The following is a 27,157-nucleotide window of genomic DNA, read 5'->3' as shown; positions in this document are numbered from 1 at the left end:
TTCATCGCCCCTCATCCTCTCCTTTTCTGTTTCTTCCCTCTTTCCTTCCTTGTAATGGTATCACAAAGCACATTTTTTGATTTATCGTCCTCTCAAGGGGCAACTAGGTTAGCTTACACCTAACCGTTGTAATTGCTGCTGGGTTTAAATGTTTGGAGGAATTGCATTAACGTTTCAATTTGCTATCCTCGTTTTATTCATTGTACTTGTAAGTATCATTTTGCAGTTTCATTGCGAAATCGATGGAATTCTGTATACTTAAAATTTAGTTTAAAAAGGATAGAACCTAGGCAGGAATACTCTCAAATTCCAATAACAGGTGTTATTGTGAATGAGATTGCGTTATTGAGAGATGATTGACGATTTTTTATGGCCGGAATTGGATGGTATTGATCTGAACAACGTTTATTTTCAACAAGACGGCGCTACGTGCCACATAAGCAACGAAACCATTGATCCTTTACGGGTAAAGTTTCCGGACCGTGTTATCTCTGGAAGAGGTGATCACAATTGTAAGATCTTGTGATTTAACACCTTTTGACATTTTTCTTTGGGTCCACGTGGAAAAGAAGGCCTACGCCCACAGCCCAGGGTCAATTCAAGACCTCAAAGATGGAATTCGTGAGGCTGTCGAGGGCATAGGACAGCCTTTTTGCAATTCGGTTATGGAAAATTTCATGAAAAGGATATTGTCCTGTAAGCGTGGTCGTGGTGTTCATTTGCCTGATGTTATTTTCCACTATTAACGAAATACCTTCCACTTTATAATGAATTAAACATCCGATCATTTATTAAAAAAAAAACATTTTTCTTTGAATATCAAAATAACACCTCTTATTGGAAAACCCTTATATATATATATGGATATAATTGGCGCTTACACCCTTTATTGGGCGTTTGGCCGACCTCCTCCCCCTATTTGTGGTGTGCGTCTTGATGTTGTTCCACAAATGAAGGGACCTACAGTTTTAAGCCGTCTTCGAACGGCAGATGATTTTTTTTATGAACAGTTTTTTCATGGCAGAAATACACTCCGAAGTTTGCCATTGCCTGCCGAGGGACGACCGCTATTAGAAAAAACATGTTCCATCATTTGATATTTCATGCACGGTATTCACGCACTAGCCCATTCGACTGTGGCTGTCGCCGTGATCCCTGTATTGTAATTCTATAAAATTGTACCAACTTACCTCCCATGTAAAAATAATTGATCTCCTCCTGTGTACGAAATGTGTGTCGTATATTCTTTTAGCTGTGTCCCTGGCGGTAGAAAGATCTCATTAGGGGTTAAAATGTTCAGAGCAATACCCCTAGGAATTCGAATAGTTCTTATTAATCGATAAAATGTATTTTAATTCTTATCACAACCTTTATTAACTTAAATTGTATTTAATATTATGTTTTTTTTTTGTGTCAAATAAATAAATGCGTTTATTAATTAGCAGCTTTCTTAGTCCGATCGTACTTTTACATAAGTATACATATTTCATTTTCCAATTATTGCAAAAAATATTCATTATACAGATGAACAGTCATATATGTAGAGTAAGTAAGTAAGTAAGTCCCATATTACAAATTTCCGCTTTTAAGTAGCGTTGGTGGCAGTGAATTAATCAGTGCGCGCAAAATATAGGAAAATATATGAAAGCTAACCTGCTGAAAATGGTCAGACTTCCAGCCGGGAGCTTAAAAGGGAAGCTGCGACCAAGTATAAGAACATATCAATTTCCATTTGCTGATATTTGACTCCAACGGCAAATCGGCTTACGAATACGAACAGATGGACATGGACCAAGAGGAGTGACCTATTTATGCTACTTCATGTGCAAATCCTCACATATGAATGTATATGTATACATTTTATTAATAGCATTAAATGAACTGGTATCATTTATACGCACACACCTACAAACAAATACATACATATGTGTATGTGGAATTACTTATGACCTTTTTTTAACCATTGCAATGGCGGAAACTTTATCTTTGATGGGTAGGCAGACTGTGAGTGTAGGCTGAATTTTTGATCGGGTTAAGATGAGGAGGACGACATATACGCGTGTTGTTTATCGTGGTTTTGCGTTCTTTGTGGACAACAATTTTGAGTTTTCCCTCGTACTGTGAAACATCAGGGGCATGATTCAAACCAACTTTCCGTTTAAATGGGGAATATATGTATACGTTAGTTATTTTGTTAATATTAACGATTCGTACGATGAACGTAAATGAAAAATTTATTAATAATTAAAAAAAAAAAATTATTATTAATTAAAAAAAACAATTATTATTAACTAAGAAATAAATAAATTATTATTAAAAAACAAAAATTAAAAAAGAAATAAATGATTTAATAAAAAAATTATTAATTAAAATAAATATTTTTTAAATAATTAATTAAAATAAATAACTTTTTAATAATTAATTAAAATAAATAACTTTTCAGTACACACTGGCTGTTTTCTAACAATTGTACGTTGATCCATTGCACAGCGCTCTGGCGGAGGAGTGTGCTCGTGATTACAACTCACTCGTAAAATTGTATGTGTCTATATAAAATTAAAGAAAAATTTCCAATATTTTTTAAAAAAGTCGAAAATGTCGAAACTTGAAAAACCATTTAGACAAGCATTTTTTTTACCAATTTCTTTCTACACACATATGGTAGCTTTCTCTGCATATTAAAAGGAAAATTCCAAGCTTCACTTAAACTTAATTAAAAAAATAAAATAAAAAATGTCTAGTTTTGGAACTAATCGAAAAAAAAATCAAATCAAAAATTTCCCCCAAAAAACAGAAAAATCCATTTCTTTACATATATACATATATATATAATTGGCGCGTACACCCTTTTTGGGTATTTGGCCGAGCTCCTCCTCCTATTTGTGGTGTGCGTCTTGATGTTGTTCCACTAATGGAGGGACCTACAGTTTCAAGCCGACTCCGAACGGCAGATATTTTTATGAGGAGCTTTTTCATGGCAGAAATTCACTCGGAGGTTTGCCAATGCCTGCCGAGGGGCGACCGCTATTGAGAAATGTTTTTCTTAATTTTGGTGTTTTACCGAGATTCGAACCTACGTTATCTCTGTGAATTCCGAATGGTAGTCACGCACCAACCCATTCGGCTACGGCGGCCACCAACATATCGTCACGAAAAAATCGAAATTCGAATATATGTAAGAATCAACTCCAGTGATTATAATTGCATTTTTAATATGAAAAAATCATTTTCAGCCTCTTAAAAATTGCACTTCGCCAAAATTGAGGGGCTATAAAATTGCATACGCGAAAATTTTCTAAAAATAGGAAATTTGTGGAATTTTAATAAATTTTGTTAAAGTATGAAAGTTATATTGATATGGTTTTGGTTAAAGAATGAACCATAGTATAATCATCATCATCTACTCACTTATGCTCGCAACTATGCCTACATACAAACGAGTATATCAGTAGTAAGTATGCAAATTGCAGGTGTATGTATGCAATCCCGTTTCGCGACAAGTCAACAAAGCGACCGCCTCGGCTCACCGGATGTGCTCACTGATCCGCTTACCTTGTAAAGACCTGGCTTGACTGCAACGTTTGGAAGTTAATGCCAACTACGGAAGCTCATCTTCGTATTAGTGTGTGGGAAAGGCTATGAGTTTGTTGATGCAAACAAACTGATTGCGCTTGAGCAGCAAGGACACAAAAGAACGAGCCAACTTTCCACAAATATTTATCGTTGCTAGTGAAAAAGTGAATGAATTCAAATTGCCTGTTAGCCCTTCGTCACAATCAGGAAACAGCGATAGCAGGCCTGCTTACTCGCTTGTGTTACCGACCGATGGTATTCCCCTTTAAGCGGCATATCCTTTGTTCACCATCGCTTGTAGCGGGTGTTATACTTATAAAAATACTTGGTTGAGTGTTTGTTAAAATATATTTGACTTATTCTCCTACATACATTGGCATTTTATTTAAAAAACTTTAAAGGGTGTGTGTGTCTTGTTAACGGTAGGATCGCTGTTGTCATTAGAACGGGATACGTTTTGACAACGCGGCTGAAAATACACAATACAGAGACTTTAGCAGGAGCAGGCATATGTGGTCGTATTCTGCACTCCTTCAGTGACTCAGAAAAACGCATGAACGAAAATACATCTGCTCAAGGATCGACAAGAACTTCAAGATTTTGCTGAACTGAACATTGGTGCGGAAATATGTGCGAATAGTAGACTGAGCAATAGTTTTTCAGTGGGAAGTGTTTGCTCTCGCACAAACTTGTAAAGTAGCTCTAGCTGCGGAATACCCAGGACTAGTATTACCACATGTATTTTTTAGGGCTGCAAGCAATAAAAGCTCTTGCTTTTAAGCCTATTAAGAACTACAAACATGACGGCTTAGTCTATTCGAATTTGGTCCAATTGATCCTATTGGAGTATGACTCCCACTCGAAGTTTACGAAGTAATCTACTTGTGGCCCGAAGATTAGACCAATTCATTCCATTGCTCTCCGTGGGCTGCAACAATCTTCGTTTATCCATCTGAACGTGCAATCGGATTTCGATCCTTTATAATCATAACAAAATATTCTCGGAGTGGAAAAAGTCTGCATTATTAACGGTTTGTTTAACGTTCTCCGGCAATTGAAAACGTGCGGATTTCCGTCAACCATAAAACTTTAAAACAAAAGAAAAATAATTTTGTCTAAACAAAAATATCAATATTCTACCTTGTTCAAAAAGTTCCCGGAATATTTTGCAAAAATTCAAAATATAAGTTTATTTCTAACTAACAAAACAAAATGCAGAACTCAGATCAGTTGACTTTGAGCGTCACTTAGCGATAACTTTTTGATCAAGGTGGTGCCATACTCTAAGGTCCGACTATAAACATAAAGACAAATGTAAAAAGGGGGTCACAAAGGCGGACATTCGGCAAAAAACTATATACAGTGTACTCTCTCAAAATATGGACACCTCTCTTAAGCGGACACGTTTTTCAGTCCCTTAGGTGTCCGCTTAAGAGAGAGTACACTGTATGTACAATATATATATATATATATTTTTTTTTTAATTATCTTAAACCTAGGAGTGGACGGCGACCTCGTTTTCGGTACCGTTTAATGTACATCTACATATAATTTAAAATTAAGCTCCCTTAAGTTACCCAATAAGGAGTAAGTATAAATTCTGTATTCACAAAATAGCTGTGTACGTTTAAAAATTGAAGCATTCCTAAGCAATTTTATTTTATGCAATAAATTTACAATTTGTTGGGATGATCACTTGAAATAGAATTCTTATCCTTAATTATATCTGTGCACAGCATTGCTGAACTCTAATGCAATATCTTAGCAATTAATGAGGCATGCATTCGTTTGTTTTTTTTTTAAGAAACTATAGGAACAACAAAAACCTTGATTTTTGATAATTTTTCTTTTTGTTGACGATGCTATGCATTTTCTTCCATATAACGAATGCTCGAAAGTTTTTTTGAGTCGCTTTGAAATGGCACACTATTATGACATTCCTCTTTTCTAAAAATTCTGACAAAACAGATTCAGGATTTTATGCAATTTTTTTTATTTGTACTAAGTTTGAAACTTTTAGCTGTATGATTTTTGTTGTAGTCTTATCTATATATAGTTTTATTAAATAAATATTAGTCTAAACTTAGCAAAATCTCGCACTGCTATTATTGTGAATGTCTCCGGATGCGTACAAACAAAAAAAAAACTAATAAAATTTATATAAAATAACTGTATGCTAAAAATATACATTTATTTATACTTTCAGCTCCCTTCTCACCTCTGCTTGCTGCCCGAACTCGTCAACTCACCAATTTTCCAAATTTCTCTAATAAATTTAATCGCCCACCAGCCCGCGCTCACCCAGCCACACACACGCAACGAAAATGTCTGCGTCGCGAGCCAACACACCACCTTCCGAGTCGAATGAACCAACATCACACAACAACAACAACAATAGCAGCAACAATGGCGACACAAATCATAACAACAACAACGCCAAACTGAAATCCACGCAAAACAGTGGCGCCGGCAGTGTCGATAAACTTTCACCCGATCAAGATATATTCATAAATCCAGCCGATGGCTTACCCAGCCAACATCCCACATTGCCCGATGGCGAAGTGGATAGTGATAACGAACAAGAGCCAGTAGATCCGGATTCATTTGACGATTTGCCCACATCCATTATTGTGACGAACATACACTCCGAGGTTTTTACCAATCCAGCACTGAAACAAGAAATGGAGGAGCTTTTCCGTACCTTCTGCGATTCGGCGACCTTCCAATGGTTACGCAGCTTCCGACGTTTGCGCGTCAACTATGACAATGCCATAGCGGCAGCCAATGCGCGTATAAAATTGCATCAATATGAATTTAATAAGAAAACAGTGATAACCTGTTATTTTGCACAGCCCGTAACGCCAGTATCGAATAAAAATCTACAACCACCAGCGCCGGTTAAGCAATTCCTAATATCGCCACCCGCTTCACCGCCAGCTGGTTGGGAGCCGCGCGAAGAGAATGAACCGTTGGTAAATCATGATCTTCTAGCAGCATTGGCTAGTCTGACGCCTGGCGAGTCGCATGAACTGCATCCACAGAGCGAAGATCAGCCGGGTATTATTGTGCATACGGCAATGTTGCCGGAAGGTGCTGCTGCTGCAACCACACCAACACTGGCGGCCGGCCCAAAGCCAGCCATTGTACAGACCAAATGTCCGGAGCGTGCGTAAGAAGGGGCACTAACTAAAATGCCAGCATACGAGTATTGCAGAGGAGGATGTGCTGGGCAGACGAATTAGTTTTAAGTATAAAGGCAAGTGCCGAGCACTATCCGTACACACATAAATAGATGTATTGATTGAATATAAAACATAAAAGTAACTAAGTGCGTAGTTAATGCAAACAGAAATTTAGTACTGGAAATCAAATGACTATTATTGTAATTTTTTTAAATGAAGTTTGTAGCTGAAATCTTTTTCGAATTTGAAGTTGAACTTAATACTGAAATATAGGAACTCTACTCTGAGTATATTAAAGTGTAAACTAAAATGTATTCTATATACGTAAATATGTACACTGTGTGTGAACGCAATTGAATTTTAAGAGAAACTACCATCTACTTGTAAAATTCAATTTTTGAAAATATGAATATATTATATTTATTTTTTGAAGTGCTAGTGAAAGTTATAAGCACATTTTCCTCAAGCTTTTAAGCAATTCGTTAAATTTTGTTAAATAATATTTGAAAAACAAAAATGTAAATGTTTTCTAGCTCTAAGCAATTGTAATATTGGAAAGTAGCAAAATGCAATTTTGAATGCTCTTGATTGAGCTAAACGATTTGATTAAACAAATACACTGAAGAATTAAAGTATAAGAAAAAGTTAAGAATATAAATATGGTATGTACATGATTTTTTTTTAAGTAATTAATATTTTTGAGTTGTATTACTTTTTGTATCAATATTTCGAAATTCAAAAAATGCTTCTAGTTTGAAATGTTATGTTTATGTTACAAAACAAAAGGTAGTTTCATTATTAATATTTTTTTACTATAAACAAGGCACTTTGCACAGATAGCAGCAGTAGAGCAAAAACTTCAAGAGCAATGTATTTTAGTTTTGCTTTCGGTCACTAAAATGTAAAAATTTACAGGACGCGCCATCTTTTATGTCGGTATGAAAACATTGAATAACTTTGCTGAAAAAAAAAGAACTGATTTGTATAAGTGAGGTATTTTTATTTGGTTTGGTTATATAAGGTTGCCAAAAAAGTCTTGCGGTATTTTTATTGAATTTTCAATTGTTCATAAAATTGGTTATAATAATGCGATTTAAGTCAAATATGCGCCGTTTTGTTCGATGACGAGTTCCCAACGAGATGCCAACTTCATAATGCCCCTCTTATAGAAGCTCGCTTCCCTATTGTCAAAAAACTCGGAGAGCCAATTTTCACAGGACTCTCTTGTGGACAACTTCCGACTACCAAGCTCGTTCGCCATGCACAGAAATAGGTGGTAATCACTTGGTGCGAGATCCGGACTATACGGTGGATGCAAAAGAACCTCCCATCCGAGCTCCCGGAGCTTCTGGCGCGTCACCAAAGATGTGTGTGGCCTGGCGTTGTCCTGATGGAAGACGATTCGGCCTCTGTTGATCAAAGATGGCCTCTTCTGCATGAGTGCTGCATTCAAGCGATCCAGTTGTTGGCAGTACAGGTCCAAATTGAGCGTTTGGCCATAGGGGAGCAGCTCATAGTGGATGATTCCCTGCCAATCCCACCAAACACACAGAAGAACCTTCCTGGCCGTCAATCCAGGCTTGGCCACCGTCTGGGCAGCTTCACCGCTTTTCGACCACGACCGTTTGCGCTTCACGTTGTCATAAGTGACCCACTTTTCATCGCCAGTCACCATCCGCTTCAAAAACAGGTCGATTTTGTTGCGATTCAGAAGCGATTCGCATGCATCCATACGGGCAAAAATGTTTTTTTGCGTCAAGTCGTGTGGCACCCATACATCGAGCTTCTTTTTGAATCCAAGCTTCTTCAAATGGTTTATAACGGTTTGATGACTAATGCCCAGCTCTTGGCCGATGCTACGGCTGCTACTATGCCGGTCTCTTTCGGTCAATTCAGCGATTTTATCGCAATTTTCGACGACAGGCAAGACTTTTTTGACAACCTTATGTATATATAATTGGCGCGTACACCCTTTTTGGGTGTTTGGCCGAGCACCTCCTCCTATTTGTGGTGTGCGTCTTGATGTTGTTCCACTAATGGAGGGACCTACAGTTTTAAGCCGATTCCGAACCGCAGATATTTTTATGAGGAGCTTCATGGCAGAAATACACTCGGAGGTTTGCCATTGCCTGCCGACGGGCGACCGCTATTAGAAAAATGTTCTTCTTAATTTTGGTGTTTCACCGAGATTCGAACCGACGTTCTGTCTGTGAATTGCGAATGGTAGTCACGCACCAACCTATTCGGCTACGGCGGCCGCCTGCCGGTTTGGTTACTTACAATTTATGAAAACTATTTTTTTAATACAATATCAATCAAGTGGCCACCTCTATTAGCAATCACAAACTGCGATATTTTTTCTGCGTTTGTCATCACCTTGTCAAGCATTTCGGGTTTTATGGCGTCGATTTTGGTTGTTTCGGTGTAAAGCGATCCATGGTTGAAATTGTACTGAATTGACCTATCGAAAATATGTATGTTGAAGTCGATCGGTTGGTAAATTACAAAGTTATTCAGCGTTTGCATACCGACATAAAAGACAGTTTAAAGTAAATTGAACGAAATTTCACAATTTAAAGACCAAAAATATATAAAAAAAATTAAATCAAAATCAGAGTTGCTCACTGTACTACTTGTTTAATGTACCTTAATTACGAAGCAGATTTTTGACATTTCTTGCAGATGTAAACATAAAGTATAGCGTTGCCACATTGGAGTTTTTCGAAAAAGCGAGATTATTTTTGATTTATTTGGCAGATTTTCGACATACCTCACAGAAGTAAATATGCAGCACAGCGTTGCCACATTAGAAACATTTGAAAAGGGAGATTATTTATGAATTTTTGGCAGATTTTTGACATTTCTCACAGAAGTAAATATGAAGCACAGCGTTGCCACATTGGAAACATTTGAAAAGGGAGATTTTTTATAAAATATTTGGCAGGTCTTTGATATTTCTCACAGAAGTAAATATGAAGCATAGTGTTGCCACATTGGACACATTTGCCACATTGGAAACATTTTTATAAAATATTTGGCAGGTTTTTGACTTTTCTCACAGAAGTTAATATGAAGCTCAGCGTTGCCACATTGGAAACATTTGAAAAGGGAAATTTTTTATAAAATAATTGGCAGGTTTTTGACATTTCTCACAGAAGTAAATATGAAGCATAGCGTTGCCACGTTGGTGTTACTTGAAAAGGGAGATTATTTATGGAATATTGGAATATTGGAATGGTTTTAATTGAAGAATAAAATTTGTATACTCAAAAGGCAAATCAATGTGCTCAGTAAGCAAGTTTTAGAGTTTTTCTCAAGCTCTTAGAAGGTCCTTCGAAGAATATTGATGTGTAGAGATGAGGGAATAAAATAAAGTGCATACTTTATTTATTAAAAAGTTGTAGATGTTAATAAATAATGATTGTTTTACTAAGCCATTTTTTTATGATTCATTTATTTTTTTATGAAGAAACCGTATTTCAAAAAAGGGGCCCGACCCAAGACACAATGAACAGGTAGTAACAGTAGAACAAAAACAATGCACTGGGGGCTTGTTTTTGAGCACTAGAATGTCAAAATCTATAAACAAAAATTGACAGTTTAGAGTAATTCTAACAAAATGTCACAATTTAACGACCAAATAAATAAAAAAAAATCAAATCAACTGAAAACTATTTTAGAATTTTTGTATCCAATTTTTTTCTAGCAAATTTAGCAGTATTGAGTAAATAGTCATCATATTAATACAAATTAAATTGGTTTCCTCAAAAAACACAAAGTGAAAGGGAAGCATATTTTTAATTTATCTTTTCAAATGTCTATAATTTTTTTGTTGCACGTTGGTTGGTTACAAATGTGAAAAAATGTTCCCACCTCTTCTAATTTTTTTTTTTACCAAAACAAAAAAAAAAAATTATGCTTGAAGATTTGATTTGGTAGCAGGAAATGTCAGAAACTGCTAAATTATCAGGCAGTCAATATGGCGCCAGAGAAAGTGACACTGAAACAACCTTTCTTATATAAAATTAAGCGCAAAATTAATCATCCCATTTTATTTTTGAATAACTTTTTATATTGAATAAAAGAAAAAATATTGTGAATGTTGGAAATTTTTATTTGGATCTTTACGCGCTTCATTGCTTGCCTGTTTGTATGAAGTGCCAAATATGATTGACATGCGACGTTATTTCCAAAACTTATAAATCTTCCGATAGTACCTTGATTTTAATTTTTTTTTTTATGTTTTCTTTTAAATTTTTTTTTCGAATAAAAATTTTTCAGTTACATTTCATTGGTTTATGTGGCTTATCAAAAATTTAATAGAATAATAGGTATTCTTATGAAATTTACAAATATTACTACTTTCAATTTCATGCAAGATGTTAATTTACAAACTATTTTTATATACTACTTTAACACTCAAAATCAATCAATCGACAGTTTTTCAAAAATCGTACTGCACTCAAATGCTGATGTTACACTTACCAGTGAGATGCAAAAAAAAACAACAACAAAAACGTATCACCAGCAGTTGTATGAAAAATTATGCAAAAAAAGTTTATGTCAAACAAAAAAAGTATGAGTGAACTGTAAATATGCCTGTGTTTGTGTATTTACGTAAGGTAAATGAAACTTATTTTAAATATATAAAAAATGTAAAAAAATAAAAATCTATATATAAAAACTAATCGTTGTAAATACTTGAAATATATATTGAAATAATGAAATTGTGATTAAAATTTTTAGGTATATTTATAACATTTAATATGTTAAGCACTAAAATTGTTTCATAATATGAAGTAAAAGCGAAAAATGTTTGCATTCTGAGTTCTAAGTTCAAAGAATTTTTGCAAAATGTTTTATTTTTATGTTAATCACTTATTTTTTAAAAATCCTTTAAATTATGTAGGATATTCAGTGCTTTTCTAGAGACTTCCAATAGTTCATACTAAGTAAGCACAATGGAGAGATTTTATTTGGCTACCATTATGTTTAGTGTCGGCAACATTTGTTGCACCAAAGCATAGACATTTTTTGAAATGAAGTAATGATTTTCGCACAGATTTGTCTTTTTCATACAAATATTATCCCGATAACCGGACACTACAGTAACATTACGCAAAACCGTTTCGAATAATAAAAATACCTCATCAATGGACAAAATTGAAAAAAATTCTAAGCAATTACGAAAAATAACGAAATACTCTCTTTTTTTTTGGATAATGCAGCACCTCATCGTAGCGTTTTTTCCTCTTCATTTTCAAATACTTACTGCCAACCACTTGATCAACATATAATCCAATATTTTAAAATTTTGTATAGCTTACCTGTGCTGCTTAAATCTGCTACCTAAAATTGACAATGCAAGCTCAGCCTCAGTGTTATCAAAACTTATTGATGCACTTGAAGCTGTGTATTTCATCAAATTATCTTGGAGTAAAGTAGAAGCCACAACAATTCAAAATGCTGCCGTGAAACAGTATTTGCTTGATGGCAGTCCTCCCGATTTTGATACTGAAGATGACATTTCACTGGCCATCGTTGCTAAATTTCAGTAAGAACTCGATTTGGCGAATAGTTTTGACGGTTTTTTACGAATTGATGAAAATGTCTGCAGTGAAGGCAACAATATAGAAATTCAATTTGTAGAACAAGGGATTTTTATTACGGATATGAGTGATTAGAAGAAGAAACTAATGAGTCCCTAACATCGTACGGTGATGCGGTAAAACTTGTTGAATCGTTCACTGTCTTCAACGAGTCTCATCAAACCTTTTATATTAGAGTTCACCGCCGGACTGGCGCATATCGAGGCTGTGCTTAGTTAGCAGCATCTTTTGGAAAAACACTAGCCAGAGTTTTATCCAGATCGGTCTATTTCTCTGTGATTGGCATTCGTTTGAATCGCGAAAGTCAAGTGATTTTTCATGATTACAATGCACCAGCTCAAACCTCAGCAGTTGTGGTCGGAAAATTAATGGAAATAGAGTTCCAACTCGTTGTTTGTTCCAACTCCTCATTGTTCCAGCAAATGTGAACCTCGTGATTTTGTGAAAGACATGTCTCCCAATTCAGACGGTATGCTTTGCATTATTGTTCTCAGTTCGCATTTCGGTCATGTTTTATCGGAATTACTAAAACCACAACCTCTTTTGATCTGAAGAAGCATGGAGGACAGGGAAGTTCTTACTATTACTGCGACTAAATACGATGAAAAATGTTTATATACATAATAATAGTGCCATGGAATTTTGTGGAGCTGATTGGTTAAAGCCTGGGAAACTATCAAATGGGTGTCATACCCCTTCAGTTTAGCAATTGTTCTTATCGTTTCTTTTGATTCCAATTCTATGAAGACGCCAAAAAATGTGCTGATTCGTGGATAATTTCGAAAGATGAATTATGTTATTAATAGGTGCAAAAAGTGATTTATTTTCTGCAGATTGTAAGAGAACTGAGATATTAATTTGTGTTCCTCACATACCCATGAAGATTTGCAATTTTCGTAGAGCCAATTTGTCAGTTTTTCTAAATCCCACCTTTTGAGAGAATTTTGCACTTACTCTCTTATTCCGGAAAATTCGTACAAATTAAAGGTGCAGACCAATAGTATTCATAATAACTAGCGTCCTGATACAGGTGAGCCCTGACAACGTGGGAAAGCAATCACCTGCAATTTCTAACAGTTCCTCCAACGAAACTCGGCTGGGAAATTATACCACACAAACATCTAAAAAAAAAATAAAAACAAAAAAAAAACAACTAATTATTCATAAAAGTTCTTGAATTTTTGGAGTACCAATGCAATCTAATCTCATCAGAAAAGAAGTAAATGTAGGATTTTACATGCTTTCCAAAAATTGAGAAAATATGAAGGATGATAGAGTACCGGGTTTGGCAAACCGAAGCAAAATTGTGAGAGCAACTTCGGCTGCTACGTCACACAGAAGTCGGCAACAGAATTCTGCCCGCTCATTTCACACGTAATCGCACGCTCGCCCAATCGAAAGTCGTTGTTCAGAAGGCAAAGAAGTAAAATGAGTATAAATGAGAATATCACCAACCGCTTGCATGACTCCACTTACGTCAGCCAATCAACTGATTTCATTAAAATCGCTGAGAGCCAACGAATGGTCTGATGTTGGTCCCACCCAAGGTGGATTTATTAAGGTGACAGCATTCACCCAGCTGAATTTTTCAACGTAGGTATGGCTTACGTCAAAATGATATGCTTTGTTTGTATGTATTGGTGTGTTTACATTCGTATGCTTACATTTGCTTGCTGATTTTGACGTGATTGTTGGACCAAACGCAACAACAAATACATGTAGGGTTTTACTTATATGTGTTTGCTGTCACCTGTAATAAGTTCGCCTTGGTCCCACCCTTGCATTCTGTACATCGTGAGAAAATATAATATTATCTATCGTCAGCGTATGAAGAGCGAGCTGCACACTTTTGAGATGAAATAAATGAGCGAAGTACTTAAGAACTTTTTCGAGTGTTACCTCTATAGAGCGGTAATCACCTTAACCTAACCTAAAGTATTAAACTTAACACAAATTTAAATAAAATTTTCGGAGTAGTCACGACTTGGTGCAATTTTAGATGAGGTGTGAGGGAGAGCTGGTGAAAGGTATCAAATAGCGGAATAGTGAAAATATGTGGAAGGTATCTAAAAATTAAAAGTTAGGTTAGGTTTATTTAGGAATGGAAAGTAATAGAAAGAAAAGTTGTAACCAAAACAAACAATTTTATCGAAACTTTAAAACCAAATCAGCACCTGATTCTGTCGAATTCACTAAGAACTATGTAACGGTATGCACAAGATTCGTTATATTCGCCGTGTATGTGAATGGCATATGGTTCCAATAAAATCGATATGGGACAATACACTTCAGTTAAAGCGAAAGCTAGCCATTTTTATGACAAAACAGGGTCGTGGATTTCGTTTATCCGACTCAGGTCCACTTTTCTAATTTAATAGGATAAAATTTATTTGTTCTTTAAAAAACTCTTCGTTTCATAGACTCTCTGTTGTAATCGAAAAATATTAGTCACCTTAACCCGCTCACATTTGCCCTACACCTACAGAGCTAATTGATCATGACACTAAGCTGGATAGTTTAAGAATACACGCTGGTTAAGTTTTAGTAATGAGATTTGCCAGCATTGAATAATACCAGTTTTAGGAGGTACAACGGACCGCCCAAACATAGCGAGCAGACAAGTGTCGAATCGAAGACGGCTAATATGACTGACTAATGACAAAATGAAATCCAAATCCAGTCCAGAAGAATGTATATTTAACAAACTTGGCATCAGACAAAAGCTTAACTGTCGCTTCTAAAAAACTACATCGATACACTCACGCAGTTAATAGCTAGAAAGTGAAAGAAAAACTAAAAAACGTCTAAAGAGAACTCGATCAAGTGACCTAATGAAAATTACAAAAGAATAAATATTTAAACATAGTTAAACTGTAATTATGTTGTTGTTAAATTAAAATTATATTAGCTCATTATTGCATCGTATATTATTTAAATTATTTTCGTTTCTTTTAATTATATCCTTGCCAAATTTTAAAATAGCATACGTCATGTCAACAGATATTCAAGGTGAAGTCCAAAATAAACAAGACTGGCGTCCTAAAAATGTTTTTGATGAGTAAGTACTTTGGAAGTTGCATCCCTAGCTGACTTCCAGGGAAAGCTTGGTGACATTTGGTTCAGTGGAAGCGAAGTTATTGCGTCTAAAGTGTCAGTATGTTTGTGTCATCGGTACAAAAATGAGTTTCGAACAAAGAGCTAAAATCATGGTTTGGTTTAAAATCGGTAAAAAGTTTACCGAAACATTTGAATTGATGAAAAAAGTTTATGGCATTGATTGTCTATCCCGAGCCAGAGTTCATGAATGGTTTACACGTTTCAGAGACATATCTAAATGACAATGAACATACGGGCCGCCAAAAATCAGTAATCATCGAAAACCCCATCGAAATTGTTCGTAAATTTATCCAAAATGAAGCGAAATCATCGTTGAAATGCATGGAATTGGAGTTGAACATCTCCAACATATCGATTTATCGCATTTTAACTGATCATTTGGGCTTACGAAAGGTCTGTGGACGTTTCATTCCGCACTAGTTAACTGAGGAGCAAAAATTCCTCAGAATTCAACATTCGAAAGACCTCATTAAAGAGGCGGAAAAAGTCGAGAACTTCGTTTACAACATTGTAACTGGTGATGAAATGTGGGGTTTCCAACATGAACCTGAAACTAAGCGTCAAAGTGCCGAATGGAAGGCCCCAGACGAGCTACCACTCAAAAAGTCGCGTTTGGAGAAGTAAAAAATCACGTCGATACTCATTTGTTTTTACGATTCATTCCTTGTTCACAAGGAGCTCATGCCAACGGGTCAAACCGTTAATGCAATCTTCTATCTTGGCGTTTTGAAGCGGTAGTTGCATCACATTCGCCCTGAATATCGTGAAGGAGGAAGCTGGCGCTTATTGCATGATAATGCACCATCTTATCGATCCACTTTTGTGACTGATTTTTTTACCAGAAATCGCATTTTAATCATCAATCTCTCACCGTATTCGCCTGATATGGCTCCCTGTGACTTCTACCTATTCGGAATATTGCATTTGGCTATGAACGGAAAACGTTTTGAGTCCGTAGAGGCCATCCAATAGGCTTGTACCGACATCCTGAACGACATTCCGGTGAATGACCTGAAAAACTTTTAGATCACGCAAAACAGTAGGGAATACCCCCACGAGGCCAGAGGGGAATATTTTGAATAAATAAACTCGAAGTTATCAGAACAATGCTCCTGTCGTTTCTATTTTAGCTCAGTCCTGTTTATTTTGTACTTCACCTTGTATGTATGTATAAAATAAATAGGGAAAATAAAAAAGATTATTTAAAGTTTCACGGTAATATCGGCAAATGTTCGTGCTATCATACATGGCAAGCATATTGGTTTTTTGCACAGAGTACGCATTAAGATGACTAAATGTATTTCTAATTTCTGCCAACTTGACATTAGTCTTCTTCCGAAGGATGTTCAGTGTATCATCACTTATAAGCAATTCGAATATGTCTAATGCCGAAGTGGACTCGGAACTAAATTTTTGTTCGGCAATCGGGATTCGAAAAATATTCTGAGCTGCGGTTTTCACGTTTCGACTTGGGCCATCCTTAGCTCATTTAAAGTAATTTGTCTTTTATTTCCACGTTTTTGGTTTTCTTCATTATGAAACGCCATATGAAAAACAATTTCCTCATCATTATTGACAGAAATCGACTATTTTGAAACTTTTTCGTCATGACTTTTTTCTATATTTATTTGTACCTATAGTAAGTCTGGTGTAGCACTACATTCGCCTTCATATGCTCCATTTAACCACGTTTCTATGGTTTCGCTCAATTTTTCGTTGCTTACTGGTATAGAGGTCGATGCCTTATAATCGCGCATATCTGATTGATCTAGTGAATCATGTAAAAATTGGTATAACGCATTAACTACCTATTGCTGCGGTAAACACTTGCGTACACAATGCCTGATCACTTCAGACTGTCTAACTGAAAGCTAATGGGAGTTTGAGTTGATTTTAATGGAAAAAGAAAGCAGTATTTACGTTTGATTTTGTTTGCGTGGTCTAACGGACCAACATCACGACTTAAGTGTTAAAAATATTCGTTTTAGCGAAAATGTCTCTTCTGAAATTAATTAGAATTTTAAAATTTTTAATAAAATATTTAATTATCTAGAAAAAACAAATTCTAATCTTCATTTTTAAACAATTTTTTTTATAGTAGAAAGAGATTTATCCGTGAACCAGGCATATACCTATGAAATGAGACTTTCAGCTATTAGTCCATAGATGTCCCTAGGGGTATTTTTAAACCTTCCCAAATGTTTTTTTTTTCGTCTGTCATCTGTCAACAATATTCAGTTCATTGTTTGTTACGTTTCATTTGTCGCCGTTGCGCGTCCACCTTATCAACAAACATCTTGCATTGTTGGCCGATACTCAACTCCAGTAACTGCATGATAGTCAAAATCGCAGAATAACCTTCGTTGAAAATTCCTACAGCCAGGTAGGCGGCAATTTCAACGATTTTTTCCCCAGAATGCAGATGTTTTGGACAAATGCGCCAGACGGTCGAGTTGAAGGCCTCGTTGGAATTTTGCGTGTGGCCGCCTAAGCATCGCGTTAGCAGTTGATCATTTGAAAGATCTTCATAAATTGGGCGAATGTGTTCCTCAATTTCTTCGTTGATCAATCGAGCAGGATGTTTAAAGGATTTCAGTTCATCGTTAGCTTCAGCTTTGCGCCATTCACACCAGCTGTCGACGCCTGCTGGACAATTCTCGTGCCGAGGGACTTGATCCGTTGAACAATAGTGGTCCAGCGTTGCTATTATAGCATTTTTCATGTTTTGAACAGAATCAATATTTCTCCTGATAGCCAAGCCATAGAATATAGTAAGTTTTTTAATGACAGCATCCGTCAGACGAATCTTGCCACCGAGCTTCTCTTGCTTCTTCTTGTTTCGGAGTCGGATACCCATACGTTTTTGGACGTGTCCCACGCACTCATTTTTCACAACAGGAAATTCGTCACCGTATGGATTAATCTTTAAAATACCTGCAAATGTTTTTGAATCGCCATCACCGATGTAATTCAAAAATTTTACACCAAACTTGGCAACGGAACTCAAAAACATTTCCACAATGGAATCCACCTCCGTTTTCCCTGCGGAGCCTTCGTGATTCGAGGAGCAAGAATCTTTATGTTCTTCGTACCACTCCTCAAATGCGTCGTCGTCAAGTATTTTTTTCTTTTGGTCACATGCCTGACAGTATGCACTTTTGACAATAAGATCAACGACCTTGTCTGTGTAGTACCCAATGAGTGTCGTTACACCGAACAGCGAAGTGTAACCACGTTTTTTCCATGATCCATCGCCGGAAACTTTCAAATGCGTTTCAATTCTTCCATTTTCCAAGTTTTTTACTTTCTCTTCTTCCACAGCTTTTTTAGTGGTGGTTTCGAACATTGATTCCGACGCCGATAGAACATGCCGCACTACATTTTCGTATGATGACTTCGTTAAACCTTGACCCATATCCATAAGTCCACAAAACAGATTGATCCCTTCTCGTGCAACACCAAGAAGTCTCATGACAAACACAAGCCGTCTATTGATTTCAAAACCGGTGTTTATTATATAGACGATACTACAATTTTAAATCCGAACCCTCGATACCCGCTCTCCAAAAATGTTATTTTTTGTTTGCAAGATCTGCAGATTACGATATCTGCAATCGCAGTAAACACTGTTAAAAATTCAACTATCCTATAACAATGGAGCGGATTCACAACGATATCCTCCGTACTCGCCATTGATAGTTTTTTCCCACTAGTGCTTGTATCATAAGACTCTTCATCATCTTTAGTAGTAAAACGATTGCCGTGAAATTTACGATTATTAGGCCTCGAAGAGCGTTTGCTGCTGCCTGCTTCAGTTTTCGGATAACTTGTCATGATTATTTCAATGTACACTCGTCGAGAGTCAGAGAAAAACTAAACTAAAACGACCGTTACTGCAAGAAGCAGAGGAGAAACAAACACTTACAGAGACGTACACAGAAACAATACACTACAACAATAAGCGCACGGTTGCTCGACGCCGCACTACGCTCGGCTCTGTAGCTCTGCAAATACTTGGAATTTGACTCTGAAAATTTGTGTCTCATGTTCTTGAATATCTAAGCTATTGACTTCAGGAAAAAAAAAAAATCGATTTTTTTGACCTTTTAATTGGCCCGCCAGCCTTAAAAGTGTCGAATTTCGTGCCTTCAAAGTACGATTTGCGAACATCGTTGATTTTCTGTTATCAATGGAAGAAAAACGCTTCTCAAGCTCATCAAATCCTTATAGAAGCTTATGGTGGACAGACCACAGTGCTTCAGGTGGTGGAACGAGGACCGTGGACGGCCACCGAAAAAAAATTGAGGACGCCGAATTGCAAGCATTGTTGGATGAAGATGATGGTCAAACGCAAGAAATGATGGCAGAGCAGTTGGCAGTGACCCAAAAAACCATTTCCAAACGTTTGAAAGACATAGGCATGATTGTAAAGGTCGGAATATGGGTGCCGCATGAACTGACAATATGACAATGCACCGCCACATCGAACAAGAGCGACCCGGGAATTGATGGAGATTTACGATTCGGAACAACTGGTGCATGCGGCTTACTCACCAGACTTCGCGCCTTACGATTATCATTTGTTTGCATCGATGGGCCACGCACTTTCCGATCAGCGCTTCAATTCTCACGAAGAAGCCAAAAAATGGCTCGATCATAGGTTTGCGGCCAAAGACCGCCAATTTTTTGGCGCGGCATCCACAAATTGCCTGAGAGATGGGAAAAATGTGTCTGGCTGTTATTTTGAAGATTAAATTTGTAACCATTATTTGTTAATAAATGTTTGAAATTGACAAAAGTCTCATTTCATAGGTAACGTATGGTAATTGCTTCGAAATTCAAATGAAATATGATACTAATCTCTGCTGAATAAATTTCTCTTCATGGTGCAATTCTTTTGATTTTGTATCCCGTTTTATACATTTGTACGATGAGTCAATAGCGCCTTTCAGGTGATTTTTTCCTTTCCTTTCCATTCTTATTTTAATAGTTTAAGCTGTATTTAGTTAGAATTTTCAATACTAAATACGAAAATATATGCTAACCTTATACATAAAATAAGAAATTGAATTTAGAATGGTTGAACTTGCACAACAAAAAATAAAAGAAATTGAACAAGGAAACTACTAATTACAATACAATAAAATAAAATAATAATGAAAACTTGTTATTTGTGTGTATGTACGTATGTTCAGTTATATGTGTATATATACATACATGCATGTGTCTATGTATGCACTGTTGTGTGTTTAACAGATAATCGAAAGGCACTTGTGCATTCACATGTTGATGTAATTTATGTGCTGTGTCGTTAAATATAAATTGAAAACTGTAACTGGACAGTGAGAAGTGTGAAACATAAATTAACGTGAAGATATCATACAGTAATCGTAAAAATTCAAATGCAAACAAAAAATAAAACTAGTATATACTTATGTATTGTATATTTATAAATGTACTCACATTATCTATTGTTAAACTTAACGAAGAATGTTGAACTAAAAATTAAACAATAAAAAACCTAAGGAATGAACTCATTAAGGCAGTTGTATTATTGGCAACAAATCTGATATTGTTGAATTAGTTTGGCTTTTTTTTGCAAATGTCATGAATTGAATAATAAATAGTTAAAGAAAATGTACCTTAAATTCTATAAAAAAGAATAACAAACGGAGTAGCTACAACCAAAAACAAGTAAGAAATTTTATTTTTAGCCACCGAATGAAATTAAATTTATAGATGAATAGGCAGTTCGGGTTTGCTTGTAATGCGGTATTTGAGTATTTTTCAACAACAAAAAATTTATAGAATGAATTTTCTGAAATAAAATGATTTGTGAAAAATTAATTAAAATAGTTATTCAAATATTTACTTGATCGAAAAGTTCCCTGAATGTATTCAGAAAATTCAAAATACAGTTTATTCCTCAAAAGTTTTATTATTAGTATTATCGGCTTCAAAGTATAGCCCCATCAACTGCAACGCACTTTTGCCAGCGTTTGATCCAGCAGGGGGCCGCCACGTCACTGATTATAGTCCGGGAGCCAGGGGTCATTTTGACCTCATCATTTCATGCCGACTGATTTTAATACTGAAGGCAGACACCATCCAATGGATGACGAAACCAACCGTCAGCTGGTCCAGTAGCGGTGGGTAGGCGCGTGGGATATTGCGAAGCACGAATGTATCATTGCGTTCATACATCTCGGCAGAGCGCGGAATTTTAAATGCTTCGGCTGACGGTCTTCTCACCGCTATAAACGCAGCTGACCATCATTATTGTATTTTCATATGTCTAAAATTATGTAAAAAAATTTCAATCGGCATAAAGTAGTTTTACTTTTGAATTTTTTTTACAAGTTCACCTGTTCAGCTGACGTGTTTTCACACCTCTACCGCGCAGCTGACTATTTTTTTTTAAATCTACTAAATGTCAACAATACATGAAAAAAGATTCAGCCGGTATAAAATGAGTTGGTAGAAATTTTTTTCCGACACGTATCGTACCCTCCCACAATCACACCCACCGTGGGTGCGTCAGCTGACGTTCACTTTCGTTATTCATGAAAGCTAAATTACAAGTAGAGTCAAGAATTTAACGGTATAAAATCGCAGTCCAGAATCGACCCCTGGCTCCCGGACTATTAGGCGGACGATTTGACAATAGGTGGTTAAAGGCACGCGCCTATGGGCTCTTACAAGGCTACGTTTAGTAACTGGACAGAGAGTAGGGGACAAGGAATAGACCCCGATAGAACTGAGCTAATTCTTTTTAAAAGGAAACAGAGACAGCCTACAGTCTCCCAGCTAATTTTCAAGAGTGTGGAGATTCCTTTGAAGGAGAGTTTTAAATACTTACGACTCATATTAGACAGGAAAGTTAATTGGAAACTTAATATTGGGTAACAGTGCTCAAAAGGCCAATATAGCATTGCATACATGCAGAAAAGCGGTCGGGATCAAATGGGGATTAACACCTCGTATTGCACATTGGCTTTACACTTTGGTAGCTCGACCTACATATTTTGTTATATAGAATACTTGTGTAGTGGCCAGTTATATGAAACTGCTGAGCAAGATGCAAAGAACTGCGTAGGACTACCCTAAATAAGGCGCTGGAGGTGCTAGTCAACTTGTCTGCTCTAAATCTGGTAGAAAAAAATGTAGTAGCTGCTTCAGCACTTGGACTTAATAGTGTGGTGCTATGGAAGCCCCGGCGGTTTCACGCTGCTATACTACGTTCTATGAGTAGTTGTAATCAAGAAATCGAATACTGTTTCCCTAAACCCACCTGCGATACGCTCTTCAAGACTAACACCCCGCCAAGAAGAGAGAGGCATATTCAAAGACGGAAAAAGAAGAGGGGAAATAAATTTTTACACAGCTAGAAAATAAAGTAGGCTATGGACTAATTAGGACTAGAACTACCTCTCCGACTTCCGCACTATTGTAGCGTTTACCAGGCAGAAGTCTTAGCCATGAAGGAGGTAACTGTGTACCTTAACACACACGCCGCGAGAAAACTAGGATAAATTAATTCTCGGATAATCAGGCGGCCATCAAGTCAATGGTGGCAGTTATACTAAGATCAAAGGTTGCTCAGGAGTGCCTGGCAACTTCAAATGATATTAGCACCGTTCTCAAGGTCAGCCTCATATGGGTTACGGGACTTAGAGATATTAAAAGAAATTGCAAGGCCGATGAGGGAACTAGAAAGGGTACTAATCTTCTACCGCGGCTTGCAACTTGTAAATTAAGAATAAAAAAATAATATTCTCCAGGAGACCACTAGGTAATGGAGAGAAGAAAATACTTGTGTTACAAAAGGCTAGTTTGGCCGCAAAGAGATAAGAAAATGGCCCTTATTATGAGCAACATTCGATCTTCGACTATAGTCGAAAGTGCTGATCGAACGAATTTTCATTTGGTATTATGGTGCTCATTCGTTGAAGAATAGGACTATTGTGAATTTTGATCGCTCGACGCATTTACAATAGATAATTTTTTCTCAGCTGATACAGCAAATCAAAGTAAAAGAAAAACCGATTGTGTTGAAATTCTTTGCTAACAATATTTTTAAAAGTTAAAAAAAGTATTTTTGTGAAAATGAGTACAACGGAGTTGTGGTTCGACGATTCATCAGACGATGAAAGATTAGTGGAACTAGCTCGAAGTAGAAAACAGCTGAGGGTCGCATTCAACCCCCTAGAAATGGCTTCCACTGAGCAAGTTTAGTATTTTCAAAATGTGTTGACGTACTTAATATTACAGAAATTTCCTTACAGTTTTTTAAAGAACTTTAGATTATCTAAAGAGGCGTTTATGAACCTACTGTCCAGTACAGAAAACCAGTTGCAGCAGTGCACCCGTGCCAAGAGCTCTTCACTATTCTCCAAAAAAAGCAACACAAATTATTAATTTGTGTGCAGCTTTGCACAACATTTGCTTGTTTTATAATGTTCAACTTCCGGATGAAGAGTTATCCGATGAGACCCTCAACGATGAAGCTGAAGATATTGAAGTGGAGTCAAATAACGGAGAAGCAGAAAACATAAGAAATGAAATTCTTAGAATATTATAGAAAAATCTAAAAAGTATTAAATAGAAACCTTTACGCCACAGTTTCTGTTTTATTTTTGTTATAAATTTTCTTTATTCAATTATTCGTCATTCAAAAAAAAATATGTATTTTAGTTCCTCTACGTATTTCAGCCCATACCTGCCAAGGGAAAATAAAAATGTATTTCTATAAACATCACAAAAAAAACCATTATTAACCTTAATCCATTTGGCTGCCGTTCTAACTGGTGGTCCTAAGCAATTCAGCTCCGTTGTAAATTCCTCCCATTTTTTTGCTGCTTGAACTTTGGTGCAAATCCCTTTTGCGAATTGTGGATTCTCTTCCATTAATGCAACTAGCCTTTCTAAGTGCTGTTTGGTACTCACGACTTTCGACCTGCATAAAATTAACAAAATTAGTATATTTTTATTATTTGGTTACTATAAAACAATGAATAGTCGCAAACAACTTACATTTTAACAACTTTTCCCACAATACGCTACACAATCGAAAGCAAAATTGCATTCGACTCTAAATTCGGTATGCAACGAAATTTTCGACAAGGTTGCACCGCTCATAATACCAAATTGACATTCGATTTTCTATCTTCGACAACCAACGAATATCGAAGATCGAATCCAACTCATAATAGGGGCCAATGTCACGAGAATCGCTCAACCTCTCTAGAAAGAACATTTCGAGTTGTGGCTTGTACCACCGGTCATTGGCTGTTAGATAGGTACTCTTTTAGGTTAGACGTATTTTCTCATGAATACTGCAGATGTTATAGAGATGAGGAAGAGGAACTCCTTGGCTAGGAGTACAATATGAAAATATTTTTTTACCCTCTTTATAAGATCGTTTAAATGGTTCCATGATGAATAAACACTGAGGTTGCCGTGTTCCACAGTAGTACCACAATGGACCTACATGGTCTAAGTGAGTTGACTATTCTAAGCCGACTACCACAAAAACCTAACCTAACCGAACCATAATCCAGCTCTCGAAAAAGTTCTGGAACTTCATTTTCGGTATAGCCATCATAGCCGTCTTCAATTTCTTCATTACTTCCTTTCGGCTGTTAAAATGTGTTACGCGCGGTCAATTCAATGGCTGTTGGAGAGTACTCGTTTCGTTCTTGGTCAGAAATTCACGGATAATGATGGCACTAATGCAAAATCCACGAGTGGTTTTCTCGCAAATACTTTGCTTTTGGCAAATTGATGTACGTAAATGTAGTCTCTATTAACTGCCGGACCTTCTGGCACAAATTCGTGGTGTGCAATACCGTTGTAATCTATAAAAACCGTGAGCACTGGTTTCTTTTTTGACTAAAAATGACGTGGTTTTTTTATCTTGGTTCATTCGGAGCTCCCCACTCACTCACCTGTTGTTTGGATTTCCTCGTCTCCAGTAGGTCGGATTCAGTCTTAAAAATCATGCCTTTGCCGATATCAACACGATCCCGTTTTTGCATGAAATTCAGGCCCTTTGTCGCCAACTTTGCAGCAACACGGCACAAACCATAATCATTAACTAAAATTGAAGTTTTCATCACATTTTCATGTCAACGGCCTGCCATTACATTCGTCATCCTCAAAGCTGTCGTCTGTTTTCTTTAGAGTATCATTACCGAAACAGCTTCCCAGCATTTCTAAGGTTCTCGCAGCATTTAATCCATTTTTAACGCAAAATTTAACACAAACTCGTTGTTGCAAATTCAAATCCATTTTCAAAACTCGAAAAAAATCGAATACACGTGCAGAGGTAGATTTACTCAAGACGACTTAACTCTTACAAATGCCAAACAATGATGATCAAATTTTGGTAGGAGTACTAATTACAATTGCGCTAGACACGCTGATAACGATAGCGTTCGGACGCAATGCCCCTCCATGAAAGAAATTGCAGATGCAATAACAACATTAAAAGCCAATAAGGCGCCTGGCATTGATAACGTCGCACCAGAACTATTAAAGGCAGACCCAATTACTAGCGCTAAGCTCGTTCAACCTATCATCGAACGCTTCTGGTCAGACGGGCACCTTCCAGGCGAGCTTAAGGAAGGAGTTATAATAAAAATTCCAAAAAAAGGCGATCTCTCGCAATGTACTAATTGGAGAGGAATTACACTTATATGCAGCGTTAATAAAATCATTGCCCATATTATAAATAAACGAATCCACGAAGCTTACTCGACATCAATATTTCGTGAAGAACAAGCGGGCTTCAGGCCACGCCGATCATGTGTTGACCACGTAAACAGCCTTCGGGTAATAGTGGAGCAAAGCGTGGAATATCGGTCACCGCTTTATTTAATATTTATTGACTTTGCTAAGGCATTCGATACTCTTCGTCACGACGCTATTTGGGCCGCGCTCCGATGTAAAGGCATTCCCGAAAGAATGATTAATCTCATTATAAACTTATATACGGACGCACGCTGCCGAATCCTACATGAAGGACAGCTAAGCGAGCCAATAATTGTTAAAGCTGGAGTAAAACAAGGTTGCCCGCTCTCTCCAACTCTCTTTAACATTGTCCTTGACGCCATTTTAGGTCAGGCTCTTGCTAATCAGAGAGGCATCACATGGGGTCTTCGTGGATCCTTAAACGACCTCGATTACGCCGACGATATTTGCATCCTTGCGCACAACTACGACGACATGGCACGAAAACTCAAATCGATATCGACACTGGCATCGAAAGTGGGACTCAACATCAATGTCTCTAAAACCAAGGCCATGCGCATAAATGCAAACAACACGCGCCCATTCCTACTAAACTCAACACCTTTAGAGGAAGTTCAAAGTTTCTGCTACCTAGGATGCATTATCTCAACCTCTGGCGGCTGTGCGGAAGACATCGAAAACAGAATAAATAAGTCGCTGCAAGCATTCGGTCAATTGAAAAACATCTGGAGCTCCTCATTCTTGTCGCGTGGCACCAAACTAAAAATATTTAATCCAACGTCATATCCGTTTTACTATACGGATGTGAAACATGGAATGCTGCGCCACGGCTAATACAACGCATGCAATCTTTTACAAATCGCTGCCTTAGGCGTATACTAAAGATAAGGTGGCCAGAAACTATACCCAACGACAGACTGTGGG

At 36.8% G+C, this 27,157-nt stretch overlaps 1 protein-coding gene across 2 annotated transcripts in view; it reads left to right on the top strand.

Moving 5' to 3' along the window:
• Positions 1 to 21,022, top strand: part of LOC128868970 (protein sarah) — a 130,456-nt gene extending 109,434 nt beyond the window's left edge. Inside the window, exons 3-4 of one of the 2 annotated variants that reach the window (XR_008455191.1) lie at positions 5,780 to 9,699; positions 9,797 to 21,022. Coding sequence is in view for 1 of the 2 variants with exons in the window: in XM_054111611.1 (XP_053967586.1) it covers positions 5,898 to 6,746 (849 nt within the window). In the remaining variant the exon portion in view is untranslated. Of the gene's footprint in view, positions 1 to 5,779 lie in introns of both variants that reach the window. The other variant, XM_054111611.1, reaches the window with a different exon arrangement.
• Positions 21,023 to 27,157: the final 6,135 nt, after the last annotated feature.

Source organism: Anastrepha ludens, chromosome 2 (genome assembly GCF_028408465.1).
Source record: "Anastrepha ludens isolate Willacy chromosome 2, idAnaLude1.1, whole genome shotgun sequence".
NCBI classification, from domain to species: Eukaryota; Metazoa; Arthropoda; class Insecta; order Diptera; family Tephritidae; genus Anastrepha; species Anastrepha ludens.
The sequence above is the reverse complement of the archived record's forward strand: the minus strand, read 5'-3'. Positions and strand labels throughout refer to the sequence as shown.